The 17,954-nt window shown below is 37.9% G+C and overlaps 7 protein-coding genes across 7 annotated transcripts; 6 read left to right on the top strand and 1 right to left on the bottom strand.

The window, feature by feature from the left end:
• Nucleotides 1–428: 428 nt before the first annotated feature.
• Nucleotides 429–971, top strand: ARF1 (Arf1p; the record flags this gene model as incomplete). The annotated part of the gene is made up of 1 exon (XM_062951927.1): nucleotides 429–971. One exon carries the CDS (start codon nucleotides 429–431, stop codon nucleotides 969–971), a length of 543 nt encoding a protein of 180 aa, XP_062808880.1.
• Nucleotides 972–1,809: 838 nt separating this feature from the next.
• Nucleotides 1,810–2,637, top strand: ECI1 (dodecenoyl-CoA isomerase; the record flags this gene model as incomplete). Its single annotated transcript, XM_062951926.1, has 1 exon — nucleotides 1,810–2,637. The coding sequence occupies one exon, from the start codon at nucleotides 1,810–1,812 to the stop codon at nucleotides 2,635–2,637; it is 828 nt and encodes a 275-aa protein (XP_062808879.1).
• Nucleotides 2,638–2,833: 196 nt separating this feature from the next.
• PRCAT00002092001 (uncharacterized protein) lies at nucleotides 2,834–4,846 on the top strand (the record flags this gene model as incomplete). Its single annotated transcript, XM_062951925.1, has 1 exon — nucleotides 2,834–4,846. One exon carries the CDS (start codon nucleotides 2,834–2,836, stop codon nucleotides 4,844–4,846), a length of 2,013 nt encoding a protein of 670 aa, XP_062808878.1.
• A 103-nt stretch (nucleotides 4,847–4,949) lies between these two features.
• On the bottom strand, nucleotides 4,950–12,152 carry PRP8 (U4/U6-U5 snRNP complex subunit; the record flags this gene model as incomplete). The annotated part of the gene is made up of 1 exon (XM_062951924.1): nucleotides 4,950–12,152. One exon carries the CDS (start codon nucleotides 12,150–12,152, stop codon nucleotides 4,950–4,952), a length of 7,203 nt encoding a protein of 2,400 aa, XP_062808877.1.
• A 230-nt stretch (nucleotides 12,153–12,382) lies between these two features.
• Nucleotides 12,383–14,575, top strand: PRCAT00002090001 (putative ubiquitin-protein ligase; the record flags this gene model as incomplete). The annotated part of the gene is made up of 1 exon (XM_062951923.1): nucleotides 12,383–14,575. One exon carries the CDS (start codon nucleotides 12,383–12,385, stop codon nucleotides 14,573–14,575), a length of 2,193 nt encoding a protein of 730 aa, XP_062808876.1.
• Nucleotides 14,576–14,820: 245 nt separating this feature from the next.
• On the top strand, nucleotides 14,821–15,777 carry PRCAT00002089001 (uncharacterized protein; the record flags this gene model as incomplete). The annotated part of the gene is made up of 1 exon (XM_062951921.1): nucleotides 14,821–15,777. The coding sequence occupies one exon, from the start codon at nucleotides 14,821–14,823 to the stop codon at nucleotides 15,775–15,777; it is 957 nt and encodes a 318-aa protein (XP_062808875.1).
• Nucleotides 15,778–16,153: 376 nt separating this feature from the next.
• Nucleotides 16,154–17,899, top strand: PRCAT00002088001 (serine C-palmitoyltransferase; the record flags this gene model as incomplete). The annotated part of the gene is made up of 1 exon (XM_062951920.1): nucleotides 16,154–17,899. One exon carries the CDS (start codon nucleotides 16,154–16,156, stop codon nucleotides 17,897–17,899), a length of 1,746 nt encoding a protein of 581 aa, XP_062808874.1.
• Nucleotides 17,900–17,954: the final 55 nt, after the last annotated feature.

The raw sequence follows: 17,954 nt of genomic DNA, 5'->3' as shown, positions 1-17,954 counted from the left end.
TTCGATCCATATTGTCTTCTTTAATCCATTCCTATAGCTCTCTTGATTTAAATGCCAGAAGTGTCTTATCTCTTCCTTCTTTCCTCTTCTCTCTACTCTCTTCTCTTTTCTAAATTTTCGGGGGTTTAAAGGATCTCCTTATCAGTCAAGTTTAATATCGAAGCATTGGAACAGAGTAATTTCGAGATATGCTTTGTAATTGTAAATAGATGTCTGAAGAGTCTTATCGACCTTCCCCCTTTTATCGGCACATCGGCCTGTTCCTGCACATTTGTAAGGCCCAAAAATTGCCTAGTCCTCCTAAGGTGGTTGAGATCTCATCAATCAGGAACTAATAAGGGCAAACAAAGGAAAAAGTTAGGAAATTAGGGTCATCTTGACGAAGGAATCGTACGATTATATAATAACGCATAAGTGAATTCTGTAGAATGGGGTTATCGTTTTCAAAGCTATTTGCGGGATTGTTTGGCCGCAAGGATATGAGAATATTGATGGTGGGACTTGATGCTGCCGGTAAAACTACTATCTTGTACAAGTTAAAGCTTGGTGAAATAGTCACTACCATTCCAACAATTGGTTTCAATGTTGAGACGGTAGAGTACAAGAACATTTCGTTTACAGTATGGGATGTCGGCGGTCAAGACAAGATCAGGCCATTGTGGAGATACTACTTTCAGAACACACAAGGAATTATCTTTGTTGTAGACTCAAATGATAGAGATCGTATTCTGGAAGCTCGTGAAGAATTACAGCAAATGTTGAACGAAGATGAATTAAGAGATGCCTTGTTATTGGTGTTCGCTAATAAGCAAGACTTACCAAATGCCATGAACGCAGCTGAGATCACTGAAAAACTTGGGCTTCATTCTATTCGCCAGCGGCCGTGGTACATCCAGGCCACATGTGCAACCTCTGGTGATGGACTCTACGAAGGTTTGGAGTGGTTAGCCACAAACTTGAAGAACGCATAAGTCCCCAGAGACTAACACGCTGGTAACCTCTCACGTCTCTTCCAGGGCCTGGCCAAATCGGTTCATTCCCAACTCAAAATCCAAAATCCACAAACGGTAGCTAGCTCATAGCATTATAATTAGCCTTAGTTTAATACACCTTTGCAATACTTAACGAAGTCAATTTAAAAGAGCCGAAAACTAATTTAGGGGACCCTCTCCGCAGTTCTGGTCCCTTTCTCGATGTTTCAAATTTCAAGTCTGAGTAGTAAATAGGAATATAAAGCGTAGGTTATTAAAGTGAAAGATCTTACTTAGATGGTCTCTATAATACATTCTCTACAACTGCCCCTCTCCTCTCCTCTCCTTTCATCTCCTTTCCTCTCCAGCCTATTATATTGTAAGAAGAAAGAAAAATTGTGATGATGGAAACACTTATACCGTGGCACAGAGGTTCTAAATGAAAACCTCGGGTATCAAAGCACTATATACTACTATATTTACAGAAAGAACTATACCGTTGGAGTTGTTGTAACTCCGACGCAGTTTCATGGGTCCCTTGACTTCTGCTAGAAGCTGCTCCTTAAGAGTGCTTGTGCAACTTATAAGCCGAGGGTCAAATCTAAACCCGCATTTGGAGTCAGTATATATAGTCCCCGGATTTTCTATTATTAATGAAAGCTTTTGGCAGTATCATACGTGTATTATTGACGAAAGTTGATTAGTCTTATAGGGTAATTGAGTCTTAACTGTGATCTACGGCCTAATAGCGAGAGAATTAGGGAACAGAACAAGCTACAGATAAATTTTGATTTATTCAGTTCGGTTATTTATTCACATATAAAGATAACAGATTGAAATGTCAGAGGGTAAAGATATTTTATACGAAGTTAGAGATAGGGTGACACTTATTACTCTCAATATCCCTGAAAAGTTGAATGCATTGAATGGAGAGCAGTACCTACTTTTGGCAAAATTAATTGAGCGTGCTGACGAAGAAGAAGATACAGTTGTGACTATTTTGCAGTCCACAGGACGGTATTTCAGTGCTGGAGCAAATGTCATGGACAAAGGGATTTCAGAACTTTCTTCAGAGGAGGTATTTGCCCATGAAACGTGGTTGAATAGGTTCGTTTCCAGAAACGTATTTCTCACTGACCTATGCCACAACCATAAAAAGGTTCTCATTGCTGCTGCAAATGGCCCTGTCGTTGGACTTTCAAGTGCTATTTTATCATTATGTGATCTTATATATGTTATGGACACTCTGAAGTTCTATTTGTTGGCACCATTTTCCAATTTGGGTCTTGTTGCAGAGGGAGCCACTTCTGCAACTTTGTTTTTGAGATTGGGATGGGCAAAGGCTTCGGAAGCCCTTCTTTTTGCTAGGCCCATCCCCGGTAAAGAATTGGACAAATTGGGCTTCATCAACAAAGCATACGATGGTGAATGTCTGTCAACTGAGGAATTTAACGAGAGAGTCTATAAAGACGTCGTGGCACAGTTTTCGAACTTGTGGGAAGAATCCATATTTGCAAACAAGCAGTTGATGAAGGCAAATAGAGATCAGCTTATCAACAGTGCTAACTCTAGAGAAGTTATCAAAGGTTTCAATCAATGGGTAAAGGGTGTACCCCAACAGAGATTCGTTATGTTGGCTCAAAAAGATCTCAAACACAAAATGTAGAGCATTCTGAGCCTCAGAATATACTATGTATACCTAAAGCTTCTTTTCATAGTCTCTTTTTTCCAACATTTATTACTTAGTAGACTTTGTGTACTCGAATGTAATGATTTTGTAATGATTTAAGATTTAATAATTGATTATTTCGTGAATAAATAAGAGACGGAATATCAATTTTTTTCTTTACAAGAAGACATCTATGAGCTTCTACTTACCAAACCCCAGTTTGTTAGGTATACTCTTAATAGTTTCCAGCCATGGAGGACCACAATTGATATTTAACTATCCCGAGATTCTTGGGATAGATCCTATCCATTCGTCTGACGTAGAAGGATTGGACAGTACTGATGAAGAAGAAGATCAAGAAGACGAAGGATTACTCGTCGATGAATTTAAGGACTACAATAGCAGCGTTTGGGATGCAGATAATATGAAGTTTTATACGGGAACAAAAAAGGATCTAATACTGTTCTTAGATGATTTGGAAAAACGACGAGATTTCCATGGTAAGCAAAGAGATCATGAACAGACCAAATCACATAGTAAGCCTCTTGATAGGAGTCACATTTTTGGAATTGAGGCAGATTATCTCTACGAAATGCTTTGTCCGCCAAAACAGATGTGTAATTCAAGATTTGAGGTTACTATTGATGATAAAGTGTTTTTAGGTTTCCCGGTGCATACTCTTGATGATGGGTCTTGGAGGCCATCCTCAAAACGTAAAGGAGAGGCAAAGAAATCTCCTTTCAATATGTTTCACCTAGTCTTTATAATGAATCCTCCAATCATAGAAGAGACTTACAGAGTTGATGAGATGTTTCATTTCGTCATCTCTAGGCTCTCTTTGGTCTTGAGATATGAACAGCTGAAGCATGATTATGTTTCAGATCAGGTAAAGCTTATATTAAATTTGAAAGAGCAGTACAAAGCTGACGGTGATCTCCTACCAAAGTTACTTGAAGAATCTTCACTTTGCAAGGCTATTTACGACTGTTACAATGCCATATCGCAATCTAAAATTGCAAACTTGACTATAAATGGTTGTTTGAGGTCTTTGCAAATTCCAATAAAGAACGAATTCCATTCTCTTCCTGAGTTGACGTCCCCATACTTGCCAGGTTCGTACCTATCTACAACGTTCAATTTTTTGGGAAGTGCTTATTTAAGTGATAATGATTCTTCAAAATCTGATGCTAATAACCAATCCAGTCTGGCAAACGATATAGATGATTCCAATAATTCTCATCAAGATATAATCTACTTTGCATTACTTCTTTTGGATGACCCAGAGAGTATAATTATCGATATTCAAACTGATTCCAATAGTGCCTTAGCGAATTTCATTCGTATGATCAAACCAACCGAATCGTTGCTTAAATTGTCGATGAGGAAATCGGCGTTGAACCAAAATCAGATTACATCCTTTGCATTCCATTTGATTTATTGGAGAAGAGCCCGAATAATTCAGCCACTAAGTACGAGGTCAGTATACATTGTATCGCCTATGGCTCCGATAACGATCAATTTGTTTGATGATATTAAAAAATTCAGAAGTGATTTCCCAACTCTTCCTTCGCTCCCTCACTTCTTGAAGTTACTATCATCAAGTTCAAGAAAGCCGAAACAGTTTGCGACCATCATTCCTTCCAAAGACCATCGGGATATGTATTTGAATGCGCTCGGGTGGCTCATTAGATATGGATACGTAACTCAATTACAAACGTTTATTTGGTTGAAAATATCAAAAAAAATCAAAATCAATGTCGAAGAAGAGCTTGAAAACGAAACTGCTGATAGAAATAGACTGACTACAACTAAGAAAATCATATTAGGTACAGACAATACGTCAAAGAATCAGCAGAAACCTATTGCCAAGACTGACAGTTTGAACGACGAAGAGATAAAGAAATTGGAGCTGTCACTTAAATTCTTATCGGGGGGTCCTAATATAGTCTTGGAAGAAGAAGATGATACTATACTTATAGATCCAGGTCGAGCTACCACTCTTGAGCGTAGATGGATCAACAAGATTATATTTGATGAATGTAAATTATCGAATGAGCTCATTGCAATATTCTATAAGTTGATGAAGTACATGAACGGAAAAAACTCGTTGGAATTACTTTTGCTAAAAGAAAACATTTCCAGGACTGAACTACGGAAATTACTACTTGCCATCGAAGATCATATTGTCTCAGTCAGACATTGGTGATGTCTCGAATTTTTTTTGCATCTAACATACTTTAAGTATAATATAATTAATAGTCTTAATAATATATATTACAATGTATTCCTAATTACTTGATGGAACTAGATTAGCTAAATACGCTTTGCTGATCAGCTTCTTCCGTGTTTGAACCTTCAAGTTCGTTGAAATTAGAGAAATGAATTGGACGATGCAATTCATGGTAAAATGGCAAGGGCAAACCTAATTTCAAATGATATGGCACATTAGAGCTCCAGGTGGAACCAATAAAAGCATAATTCCAAATCTCATCATTAGGAACCAAGCATGAACCAATTATCCTATCAGAGAGTAAGATTTCAACTTTGTCACTAAATCTTGGAGAAAATCCTTTAGGAGTTTGACTAAGAAAATCCTTGTTTTCTTTGCCCCATTTGAACCCTTCTTCATTCAAATGATAACCTGACAAAGTCACCGAACCTGGTGTAAAAGAAACAGTCATAGAAAGGAAATTTATATCAAACGGGAGTCCAAATTGAGACACCTTAGAAACATCGACTGCTGATAAGTAATTGTTATCTTGCGATTGTGTATGAATCCATCCCAACAACTCCAATCCCTCAAGGACTCCATCCTTGTCGGGTAGCTGGTTGGGGAATTGCACTGTATGGATAGATCCAAGTTGGGGAACCAAAGCAAGATGCTGAATCTCTTTCACTTCAGTGGTACCTTCTGGGGACTTTCCGTATATAAAGCCACCAACTTGAACTTTTGTATCAGATATCTGAATGAGCTTCTTCAATATGTTTTTGGGCATCACAAACGTAGGAATACTTTCATCTACTGAATCCGGCGACGAAACATAAATATTTTTGGCTCTCAAATGCAAAGAATTAGCTGCGATTGCTCTATTCCTCCATTCATTCTTCGATGAAAAAGACAGTTGTTCATAATTAGTGGTTGTAACAGTAACTATCTCCTCACCATGGACATTAGTAGTCTTGGTTTTCACAGCAGTGAGTTCCTTGTTTTCATTCTCGTCGACCTTCTTATCAATATCAGTTATTTCTTGTCTCTTGTCTGAGGGAGCTCTTATAGTTTGGCCCAAGATTAAATCTCTAATTTCAGACTGAGTAAGCGATTGAATGTTGACATTATTTTTCTTTGCATAATCATTCAAAATCAAATCCCTTAATTGAGTTTCAACTTCGATCCATTGCTCGGGTGTAAATGATGGCCATATATGATAATCTTGAGTTATAACGCTGGCATCTGGGCGTAAAATTAGATTTGTTCTTTCTTGATTAACACTCAAAGCTCTCAACAAAAGAATAATTCTTGAAAAGGCCGTATAAGGACTAATCGTTTTCAACCAGTCATCATAGAAGTTAAACAATACCATCTGCGGTTCATTTGCCTTCAACACTATGTTTGCTAATTTATCAATCTTCAAAGCTGCTCCGAATGGCAAGTGAAGTTCAGAGGGCCTGATAGAAATGTTTGGAAAATCCAACATGTGAACCTCAAGAGGATCTAATATTCCTCGTCTAGTTGCAATTAATTGCTTTGGTTGCTCCTCTCTAGGTAAAGATCGAACTAGTGCACTTACTTCTTCAGCTGTCTTCCATTTAGCTAATTGACCTAAACGCTTTTGACCTGCCCACACTGAAACGTGAATGATCTTCAAGAATAATTGGCCAGTCTTCGGGTTAAGAATAAAGATCGATCCATTGATAGGTTTTGTTGTCAAGTTTCCTTCAAAAGTCCTATGAACGGTAACTCTGTAAACATTTGTATCATCAATAAATAATTGAGTGTCATTGGTGAACAAATCTGCGTAGTTACTGGAATTTAAGAAAGCCTCTTGAGGCTGTCCCTGGTATAGTTGTAAGCCTTTTCTTATTCTTTCTCTTAAGACATAAAGGGCGGGATTAGACTTCATGATCTCCTTCATTGCATTCTGCATGAGAGGTTTCAAACCAGAAAACCAGTTTCCATAAACATCATACATATTGTACGCTAAATCAATACCAACCATGGCACCAGTTGGACAAGGATATGAACTAGCATTATCAGTACTATAGTCTAAAAATTTTGCTCTGGTATATCTCGAAATGTCATGAGAATCATAATCACCATATCTCAACTGAATATCTAACCAAAATTTGTTCGTTGCTATCTCCATGGAGTCATTTCTGTCATGTAAAAGTGATGGTCTTGATACATTCCATTTATAAGAACTGTTTAAAACAATATCGGCACACGATGAATTCATCTTATAAGATTTACGAGGATGGATAGGTTGCTTCTCGACATTATCAATCTGCAAAACGTCTAACTCCTTATCCAAAACCTGGCAAAGATCTTGGACAACGCTCTCATGAATCTTTTGCCATAAATGAGCTCTGAATATTTGAATCAAAGATATTTTGAGTGTAGGAATCTTTCCATGTAAAAATATTCCAGTTAAATCCAACTGAACAAGGAAACCGACATAGACATTTGCTCTATTGATTGTTGGTGACCACCATAATGTAAAACGACGGTTCGGTATCTGACTTAATCCAGAACGTTGAGCATTCGTTAACTTTTTAAATTTCAATGAGTCTTCAAATCCAGATGCTTTTTCCCAAAATAAGCCTTCCCATGAATCAAAGCCAGTACCTTTGAAAAGAGTATGTTCCAAAATAGTTTCGATACCTCCTAGAGCCTGAATAACATCAATTCTGTAAGAGTTAAGATTCCACAACTTACCGTCGTGACGATTACTTGTCCACCAGAAAGGATTAAATCTTGCTAAGCTGAATTGTTTGAAAACTCTCCTCATTCTATGACCCTTATCATACGCCAAAGTGTGTCTATCTTTTTGAAACAAGGTACTGATTCTTGGAATACCTCTATCCCAACTTCCTTCCATATCTTCAAAAGTCAAGCGACGGTTTTGCTCGGCAGCTTCCTGTCTTTTTATTGCATACTCAGCCCAAACTCTTTGAGAGTCTAAGAATTCATTCTCCCAGGTCGTTATATATCGATAGACCGTCGGAATCATTTTTTCTTCTTGGTGGCTCATACCGGCTCGAAAGTGTGTTATACCAGTATCTGTTTGCTTAGACCATCTTAAGTCTGATGCAGGTATCAAGATATGAGAAGCACTTAACATTCCAAGTCCACCCAATTCTTTAGGTGTGTAGAATACAGCGGGCGGGAAACGAGAGGGCATCTTGGAATTTAATCCCATCTTAACACGGTTTTGTATCTTTGTTTCACATTTGACTAGAATATCTAATAGAGATTCAGTCGATATTGCAGCCTCTCTGAAATACGTAAATAATGCTAGCAATGCCGTGTTCCATTTCGCTGCAACTTTTGTAAATGTTGTTGAGCCTGAAGACATCAAAATTTGACGAATTCTATTGTTAAAATTGTTCACTTCTTGTTGGCTGACTTGAAGGAATGCTTTGGCTGTTCTCTCTTTGGTATTAAAGTCAATAAGATCCCACACACCTTCTTGAGAGGAAGAGTCTTCCTTAGCTCGAATTTTGGGTAATATTCTGACTTCAAATCCACACATGGAAAATAGTAAATTGGGGTTGTCCCTAGAATATACAGATGCAAAAGAATCTTCCCATTCAATGCTAGTTATTGAACTTGGAAGCCTACTGGCAATCTCCCAAAACACAGCTCTTCCTAAATTAACATCATGTCTCATTAATCTCATCCTCGAATCCCGTGGCCAACAACGGTGATTATTGTATCCTACAATATTTTCAAAATTAGGATCAGGGTTTTCAGATAGGAAGTCTTGAATTAAACCGTTTGCCTCTTCATCTTCAAACTTGAAAAATATGTGAATCTTATCCATATATCTCGAGTATAGTCTGATGGGACTTGATGTTTCAGTTTCAATATCTTTGAATTGCAAAAATGAATTCGGATTTTGAGGAGGTCCGGCTATTTGGCTGGCTCTATCTAGTCCTAGTATCAATAAATCGTTAACAAGTCCATAATACTGAAATATGAATGATGAGAATTGTAAACCACGTATTAAACCAAATTGATTCACATGATTCATATCCTTGTAAGTCAAATTGATATTATTTTTGGAAGTCATGTAATCAGCTATATTAGGATCCACAATTAGTCTTAATAGCCTATTAAGTAAGGTGAAGTCGATCTGCTCAGCAAACTTGTTTAAAGATGCTTCTAACATAACACAACATTCTCCCTTAGATGTATCCCAAACATCATCCAAGTTATTAATACCTTGGCACCACTTATAAACGAGCAATGGTGGAATTTCATCATCGCTTGGCTTGATCCAATTAGGAAAGAGCTTTCGTTTATCAGCTTCATACCACAAATATTGGTCAAGATATGCATCTGTTATCTTTTCAAGAGGATCAATTGAATATGTTGGCACAAGATGAGTATAGTAATCCATCATCTCTAGTCCGGCCTCCTTGAAAATTCTTTGAGTCAAAAGAAACTTTTTGATTCTTGCAAGACATTCATGGGGATTATCGTATGCTTGTTCAATAAGTGCTAATTCTTCTCTTTGAGAGGAGTTCAATTTTGAATTTGCATTATAACTCTCCTTGAGATTTTCTAAGGCAAGAACTAGTAACTTTGTATCATGCTTGTAAGATAACGGCGGAAACGGAATTGGACTAAATCTTCTACTTTCAAGCCAATGAACTGTCGTCTGAAAAATAGTTATTGCCTCATCAGGAGATACATATGGCCCATCTTTTGCAAAATTAAGCTGTCTTTGTTGCTCATTCTTTATCCAAAGCCTAGATAAACGTCCCAAATTCTTTCGAGCAACGGTTTTTTCAACTGTAGCTCCTCGACTTATTCTATCTCTGTTATAATGGGCTACTGAGATCCAGTTATCGGCCTTTGCCTTGATATATCTTTCGATAATTTTTTCAACCGGTTCAGGGAGCCCTGGAACTTTCCAAGGAATGTTTGCTTTCCAACATCTCCAAGCTTCACTTAAATGCTGTAAAATTGTTCTTGATTTGCTCTGCTTCAAGCCCTTGGGGATCATATCAAGTATGTCATGCATGACTTGAGCTCTTAATTCAATGTCATAATAAGAATCCACTCTTTGCTTGGTGATCGTTTTTGCTACGTCGTTACTTCTTCTTCCTTCGAATTGTCTTGCTAACAAATTACCAAGCCATCTTTCTAGAAGAGGAATTATACCTCTCATAAATGATATCCAGACTCTCCATGCCGGCTGCCAAAATCCACATCCTGGTCCCTTGCCGATCACTTGATTAAATCTAGAATATACAACATGCTTCAAATCCTTACAGGCTCTTATTTGATGCATAACCTTGTACTTATATCGATAAATACCTGTTAGTTGTCCTAAATGGTTGAAAATATAGTATATTCCGTCCGCTAATTGAAATGCATCGATATTTCCTAATCTGTACTGAACATGGGAGTCCACAAGTATCTTTATTACTCTTAAGATTTCTCTAATCAAATGGAAAGCGTTACCAAACCTCGACTTTTTACGCTCTTTCGTAGTTAAAGTCTTTGTTGGCTTTAAGTTGAAATTATAGTCAAGGTGCAAATAAGTGAGCCCTTTCTTGTGAATCAATAGGTTTAACATATTGAATCCCTGTGTGCATACTTGTAATCCAGCCTCTACCCAGTCAATAGTCGTTTCTTGAAAGTATCTGGTCGATTTTAAGCTTTTTAATAGCTTTATTTTCCTCGTATTATACATCTTGTTGTTAGTCTTGGAGCCCTTGGGATTGTGTAACTCGTTCAATATATGGTTTTTCAAAAGTTTTTGATAAGATATTTTAACTTTAATCGGGTCTTCTTTCGGAGCATGTTGCTTATACCAAGATTTTACAAGTGCAACATCTTCTGCTCGCACCATTCTTCCACTACGCACATTGAATGGATAAGGTGCCCACCATAATTGAATTGCTTCAGAAGTATTTTCAGCTTCTAGGGGAATAATATCATCATCTTCAGAATATGACATAAAAGAAACTGAATTGCAACCACCTAAATCTAATTCTTCTATTTCATCATATTCGATCTTCTTGGTTCTCGCATGAGGAATAATAGGGTTAAGATCAGACCTGAAGTGAAAGGCTGGTAAGTCGTATCCGGCAACCTTGTTAAAGCAATTTAAAGGCTCATGGTATCTACCTACCCTTACCAGCTCAGTAAATGAATTGTATAAATATGGAAACGCAACCTTATATTCTGTTCGAATTGGCACACGAAAGATTATTCGGTCAATCGAATTAAATTCACTAAAATCTTCTGATGCTGGATTATTTATCGTGTCTTTATACAATGGTTCAAACTTTGGTCCTCCAGGCAATGCAAGATTCAAGCTCTTCGCAGTGAAGAATGAATTCAAGTCAAATAAATGAAAATAGTTTGGATCAATCGTGTCGGGTAGCAAAGGTTGAGCAAGTCCATATAGCTGCGCCATTAAAGAGATGTCCAATTTCCATTTCCTATAAGACTCTCCATTCACTGTGTTTAAATCGTCAATTAAGGGCTTTTCATCGTAAAACCAATCTTTAAGTGTTTTATATTTCAGTTCGTTCAAGTCTAAGCGTATGGCGTCTGGTGGAGGAATATCTTCTAAGTTTTCATTCCAGTCTAAAGGAGGTTCTTCGTCATCAAATGGTGGAAATCTCATTCTCTTGAAGTGTTTTCTATCCCTCTTTTCTCTTCTCATCATTAACCATGCAGTTGCCCACTGGGCCGTATAAACTGGTTCAATAACTCTCGGGATTTCATTCACAAACGTTATAGCACCAGTTATATGATAAAGAACTTTGACTTCCTTTGTTTGTTCCCATGGTTGTGGCATGTTCTCAAGTAATTTCAAAAGAGCATGAGGCATATATTTTAAGGAACCCAAGTGTGAACGCTTATCAGAAGCTATTTTCTTTGAAGATAAATCACCATGATCAATCATAATCTTCCTCAAGTGCTCTGGAGGCATTTCAACTTTTTGAGGTTGAACCAATCCATTTTTTGATGATTTTTTGATAGGTCTATATCTCTCTTTCTGAATCTGTAACCACTTCTTTTTCCTTGCAATTAAATCATTAGCTGACAACTTTCCATCTCTTTCTGTGGGAACCCTCCGTCTCCCTGGGGGAGGTGGTGGAACCCTTGGAGGTGGAACATTCCTCGAAGTTTGTCGTGAAGTGTGGGTAGCCGTCGATAGAGATTTCGGAGGAGGAGGAGGCGGCGGTGGCCGTCTCATCGCTGGTTTTCCATTTGTGTTAGATCCCAGTAATCCAGGTGGTGGGGGAGGTGGTGGCAAGTTACGCCTCATTATTTAAATGTTCAGATTGATCTACACAACACGAAACACTAACATTTCACTTCTCTAGGCAGCTCATCTTAGATTTTAAGATTATATTATGTCGTACAGATATTTGCGACATTTGAATTTGGGAGCCTCCAATGTCGTTAGATATATTTCCTTTATTAGAACGGATTCAACCTAGGAAACTACGGTACGTTGATCTGCTATCTTGGGACCTTCAGGTAAGAGCTTCACACATGAACGCAACTACTAAATTGAGCCTAAATTCATCAGGCTTGTTAGATGATGCTTCGAATTTTAATGGAAATTCGCTGCAAGGTCTTGTGATGTCTCTTATAGGAGCCGTTTATGATCAAAAGCAGAGCTATGAATCAAAGAATTATACTAATGCTATATTTCAACTATTCACGTATTGTTCGTCACTGTATGGTCTTTGCTGCTTAATCATGGCAATAATATTGAACAGAACATTGGTTTTTGCTTCCACTAATAACCGATCAAGTGAACACCGTGAAAGGAAAGATGATAAAGTAAGAAATCGGTCAAGAGAGATAATGATCTTTATCTTGAGGTTTTCTGCCATCGTATTGTTACTACAGTGTTTCAACTCAGTTTTGGTTGCATTGAACTTTAATAGTCATGCTGGCTTGAAGAATACTGATATGTCTTGGTTCCATTATTTATTACCAGACAGATTTTTTGCATATGATCCATTAAACCCTCCAAATAAATACATGGTATCTACTGACTCACAGGGTATGGCTGGTCCCACTTCAGACATGTATTGGCCAATTTTTTTAACGATTTGTTATCTGACATTCATTGAAACGTTTATTTCCGTTATTCAAGGCAAAAGACCTTACACTGAAACAGGTTTTACCATCTTTGAACATTCACTTGCCTTCCACGAGGCAAGCTTTGGCGCAACTGGCTTCTTTGCTAGTCAAAAGGTATCCAGAATACCAAATACCGCAATGCTTGTGCTCTCTCTTTATCTGGTATTTAATCATTCCAATATTCAAATTGGTGGGCTCCTCAACGACAATGCTTACAGATTGATTCCACTGACAATAAGCGGATTGAGTTTTATGGTATACTTCATCTATGAGTTATTCAGTTCACAATATTTTCCAATAGTTATCTTTGCAACTTTCTTACCTCAACTACTAATTTTAGCGGTAATTTGCCTAAGTTTATTCATATTCATTTTAGCTGTCGTCACCAATGGATTTAGTTTGAAGGATTTGAATTGTGCTAGCTTTTTGTTCGAAGACAACGAAGACTTAGGTTTAAGAAATTATTTGTCGTTTAATCTAGATGAAGACTTCCAAAAGGCGTTTTTGAATTGTGGAGTATTGGCTATTATACTGGCAGGTAAGTCCAGTTATATTTCAGAATTAAGTCCAATCAATACCTATGCTCAGACTTGGGTTGAAAAATCATTTTGGCAAAAGCTTCAAGAGGGCTTTGGTCCTAATACATCTGATACCACAATTAACAGGAAAAAAGGATATGACATTTTTGTTACAGATCCTGAGAAACTTCTAATGGGGAAGACTATGGGTACCAACAAATTTGAAGGAGGGACGTCAATGGGTACCAGAGTTAGGTACTTAAAAGAAATACTTCTTAATACGTACGAGTTATTATACGGAATTATCATTGATAAAATCATTTGCGGAATATACAGAAGGTACGTTTCAAGGACCCTGCTAAATACACCTCGCTTTGAGGAGACAGAGGAAGAATTTGAGGAGAGAAAGAAGACCATACCTACTTACCTCGTGCCCTTTGCCAGGAGGAAGAGTTCAAAAGATCAGTCTCACGATACTTCTCAACAAGAATACATATGCTTGGATCAGATGACTGACGAACAAATCGAAGAGAAATATATTGATCTAATACAGAGTGCTGAACTTCCAGACGAGGATTATTCCCGTGATTATTCTCCTGATCTGGAACTCGAAGACTCGGACGAAGAATCGATCGATATCGACTTAACGCAAGGACCAAGCTCCAGTCTATCTCCTATAACTGAGCTTTTCACTGGTCAGGGTCTCAATGAGCTAATAAGCGCCTCCACTGCTGTACTCAATGAACATCTTTCCTATGAACGTGGAATATTGACAAGGTCAAAATATAGGTCTCTCAATCACATCCCCAACGAGGATGAATCCTTGAAACTTTTGCAAATTATAGCCTTAAGGAGATCAGATGCTGCTCAATCATCCTCCACTAATGATGATGACGTATACTCAAGATACACTTGTGTTATCTGTCAATGCAATCCACGAGAGATCATCACCTGGCCATGCAAGTGTTTCGCAATATGCGAAACTTGTCGCTTGTCTTTGGTTTCAAAAGGAATCGAAGGTTGTGTATGCTGTCGTAAGGAGGTTCATGGTGTCAGTAAGGTCTTCATTCTGTGATTTGCATTTCTTTGGGTCCAATTTTAACGTTGGTGGTCTTTTATTAGTATAGTCGCGAGCTCATAACCAATTTTTGGTTTAATTCCCTCCAATTATATACTTTTCATGTTAGGTTTGTTTATAGCAAACGACATAAACATCTACACAAATAGTCACTCGACAGAGACTTATGACTTATTATATGAACTCTAACGGACGTAAGATTTAGTTACAATTGAAAAAGATTTTAAATTAGAACGAAATTGATGTCGACCATGACAAACCGAATTCACCAACATAACGCCAATACAATATCACATCTATCACAAGAAACTCCGCTACCTTTCAAGAAATACACAAAGAAGAGGTCATGGGTATGGGACTGGTTTGAGCAAGACCCAGACAACAAGTATAGGGCAGTATGTTTGTTCTGTCATCAGGAAATATTTAGACTAGATGGCGACAGAGGATCACCTAAAAAGCTCATCACACATGTCAACTCAAAGCATGGAATCAATAAAGATAATTATAATGATATGGGACACATAGAACTTAGAAATGACAAGCTACGGAATTATCTCAACAAAGTTGGACCTCTTGTGACGAACAGAGATGATGCTATACAACTAAGGATAATGACGGGTACACTGCAAGGCTCGCCCGATTTAATATCACAGTCACCTCCACTTCTCGCTGGAATGGACCCATCACAGCATACCGTAATAGATACCTCACGGTCTACACCGTCTTATTCCAATCAAGATGCAACCATTATTGCTGGAGAGTCAAGACCCATATCTTTCGCATCCCCACCTACTAGAAATGAACCAAAATACGAACCACGCTACGAGCACAATCATGAACCAATAGATATGAACCAGATAGACCCGTCACTTTCGGAGTATAGACGGACTCGTCAGGATGAGAAAAAGGACGAAATCGTCCGCTACAATGATCTTGTCATGAACCACAACCGTCAAGTCGAGGCATACAACAAGGATGTGATAATAAAAACGAATGGTCATCAAAAACCTTTATTTCCACTTGTAGAACACGGTTTAGATGAAATACAATTGGCTCCGGAGGATAACGAGTCTCAAAAGGCACTTAAATATTTCATTGCCGAAAATTCTCTGAGTTTCGCCAACTTGAATTTTCTTCTGACTCCTAGCTTTGAAAACTTCTTAAATACTATCAGGGACCATCCGGAACAAAAACTATAGTCTTTATAGCATCTATAGCCAATGTATATTACTAGACTTTCACTGGAATCATGTCTTAGAAACATCGTGACTTTTTGAACGACATTTGACTCGTTCCGACCTTTTCTTACTACGCGAACGGACAAAAAAAAAGTCTATTAGGTATTTCTTTAAAGACACTTGTTTTCTTTATTGGAGCGAAACCAGTAATATCAAAGTCATATCTCGCTACGCCCATCGTTATTAGAAGAGAGACTTGTTTCATTATATGCATAGATATTCTTAGAGTTCACAGCGTTTCTTAGTTGAATTTGCCAAAGTAAAATAAAAAATAGGAGTACTAGCATTACTGTGAAGAAAGTTCATAGTTGAAAACATAAACAAGGAGATTGGCAGTATGGGAATTACAGATAAAGCATCTGCTACAATAGTAACTGCGACGAATACGTTGACGATGACGGCGCCACCGAGCTTTGAAATGTTGTCTGCCGCGTTAGCTGACAACTTTCTTTACTACCTTAATAAGCTTGATAAGTTGCCTGGTGGATCTATTGTGTTGAGATACATCAAATCTTCCTATCAGGATGATCCAATAAGGTCACTTTTTGAGTATGCATTAGTTATTGTGGCAATCACATACTTTCTCTCATCAAAGAGGAAGGAAAACAAGTCGGAGTTTGTCAAGTTTTCTAAAGCAGAAATTGACGAGCTTTGTAATGAGTGGGTACCTGATCCGTTAGTGGAGCCTGTCACCCCAAAAGAGGTATGGGACATCGAGGCTATTCCCGAAATCAAGGGCGCTAATGGTGCTCACATAACATTGGGAGAGGAGTCCAATATTTTGAATCTTGCTTCCTTCGACTTTTTGAACTTGAACGAGAGTGAAGAAATTAAAGAGGTGGCTAAGGCAACTATTTCCGATGTGGGAGTGGGAGCTTGTGGGCCTCCAAACTTCTATGGTACCCAAGACGTCCACGTCAGATTGGAAGAGGATTTGGCATCATATTTGGATACGGAAAGCGCTATCATTTACGGTCAAGACTTTCCTACTGCTGGTTCTGTGATTGCTGCATTTTTGAAAAGAGGTGATCTATGTGTTGTCGATAGTGGTGTCAATTTGGCTATTCAAAAGGCTCTTATTGTTAGTCGTTGTGATATTGAATGGTATGACCATAATAGCATGGAACACTTGGAGCAAATATTGAGCGAGTTGAAACCAATTCTTGATAAAACCAAACCGATTAAGAGAAGATTTATTGTGACAGAAGCTTTGTTTGCTAACACTGGTGACTTAGCAAATTTGCCGAGGATAATCGAATTAAAGAATAAATATAAGTACAGATTATTTTTGGATGAGTCTCTCTCTATTGGTGTTCTTGGAGACAAAGGCCGAGGACTTGTCGAGTATTACAACGTACCGAGAAGTGAAATTTCCATTACCATAGGATCAATGGCGCTTTCATTCGCTTCTTCTGGTGGTTTTTGTGTTGGTGTCAAGCCGATGGTTCATCATCAAAGGATTCAATCCTTAGCATATGTTTTCAGTGCATCGTTGCCTCCTTACTCTGCCAAGGTTTCCTCAAAAGTGATCAGTGAAATTAGAAACTCGCTTGATTCCGCAGGGAAGTCGAAGTTGATTTCTGGCTTGCACGAAAAAGTAAGCTATGCTTATGCTCACTTGAAGGAAGCCATACCTAGTGAGTATTTTCTCCTTGCTTCCGTAACTGAATCACCAATCATTCATTTGAAATTGAATCCTGAATACCGTGCCAAACTCAAACTTCCCAAGTTTTATGGTACGACAACTTTCCTCACAACAGGAAAATCATCTAAAAAAATTAATCAGTTTGACATGAACTACAACCTAGAATCGTTCCTTTTGCAGAAGATTATTGACGAACTCTTGATTACCTTTAAAATTTTGATAACAAGATCAAAGCTCATATTATCGCAGGAAAATTTGCCTGTTGCGCCGCCACATATATTGATAATGATCAATAGTGCCGTTCTGTTTGAAGAATTGGACAAACTAGGACGCTCTTTGAGTTCTGCTATGAAGGATGTTTGCTCTAATATTAACAATCGTGCCGAATTTTTGAATTTGGAGAACGAATCGCTAAACTACAAGGCCTTGTTTCCTTAATATTTATTTTTATTTCTAATATTAATAATTTATTCATTTGACTATATTAAATATA

This window comes from Priceomyces carsonii (assembly GCF_900007245.1).
Source record: "Priceomyces carsonii strain CBS4050 genome assembly, scaffold: Debaryomyces_carsonii_scaffold_2, whole genome shotgun sequence".
NCBI lineage: Eukaryota > Fungi > Ascomycota > Pichiomycetes > Serinales > Debaryomycetaceae > Priceomyces > Priceomyces carsonii.
The sequence above is the reverse complement of the archived record's forward strand: the minus strand, read 5'-3'. Positions and strand labels throughout refer to the sequence as shown.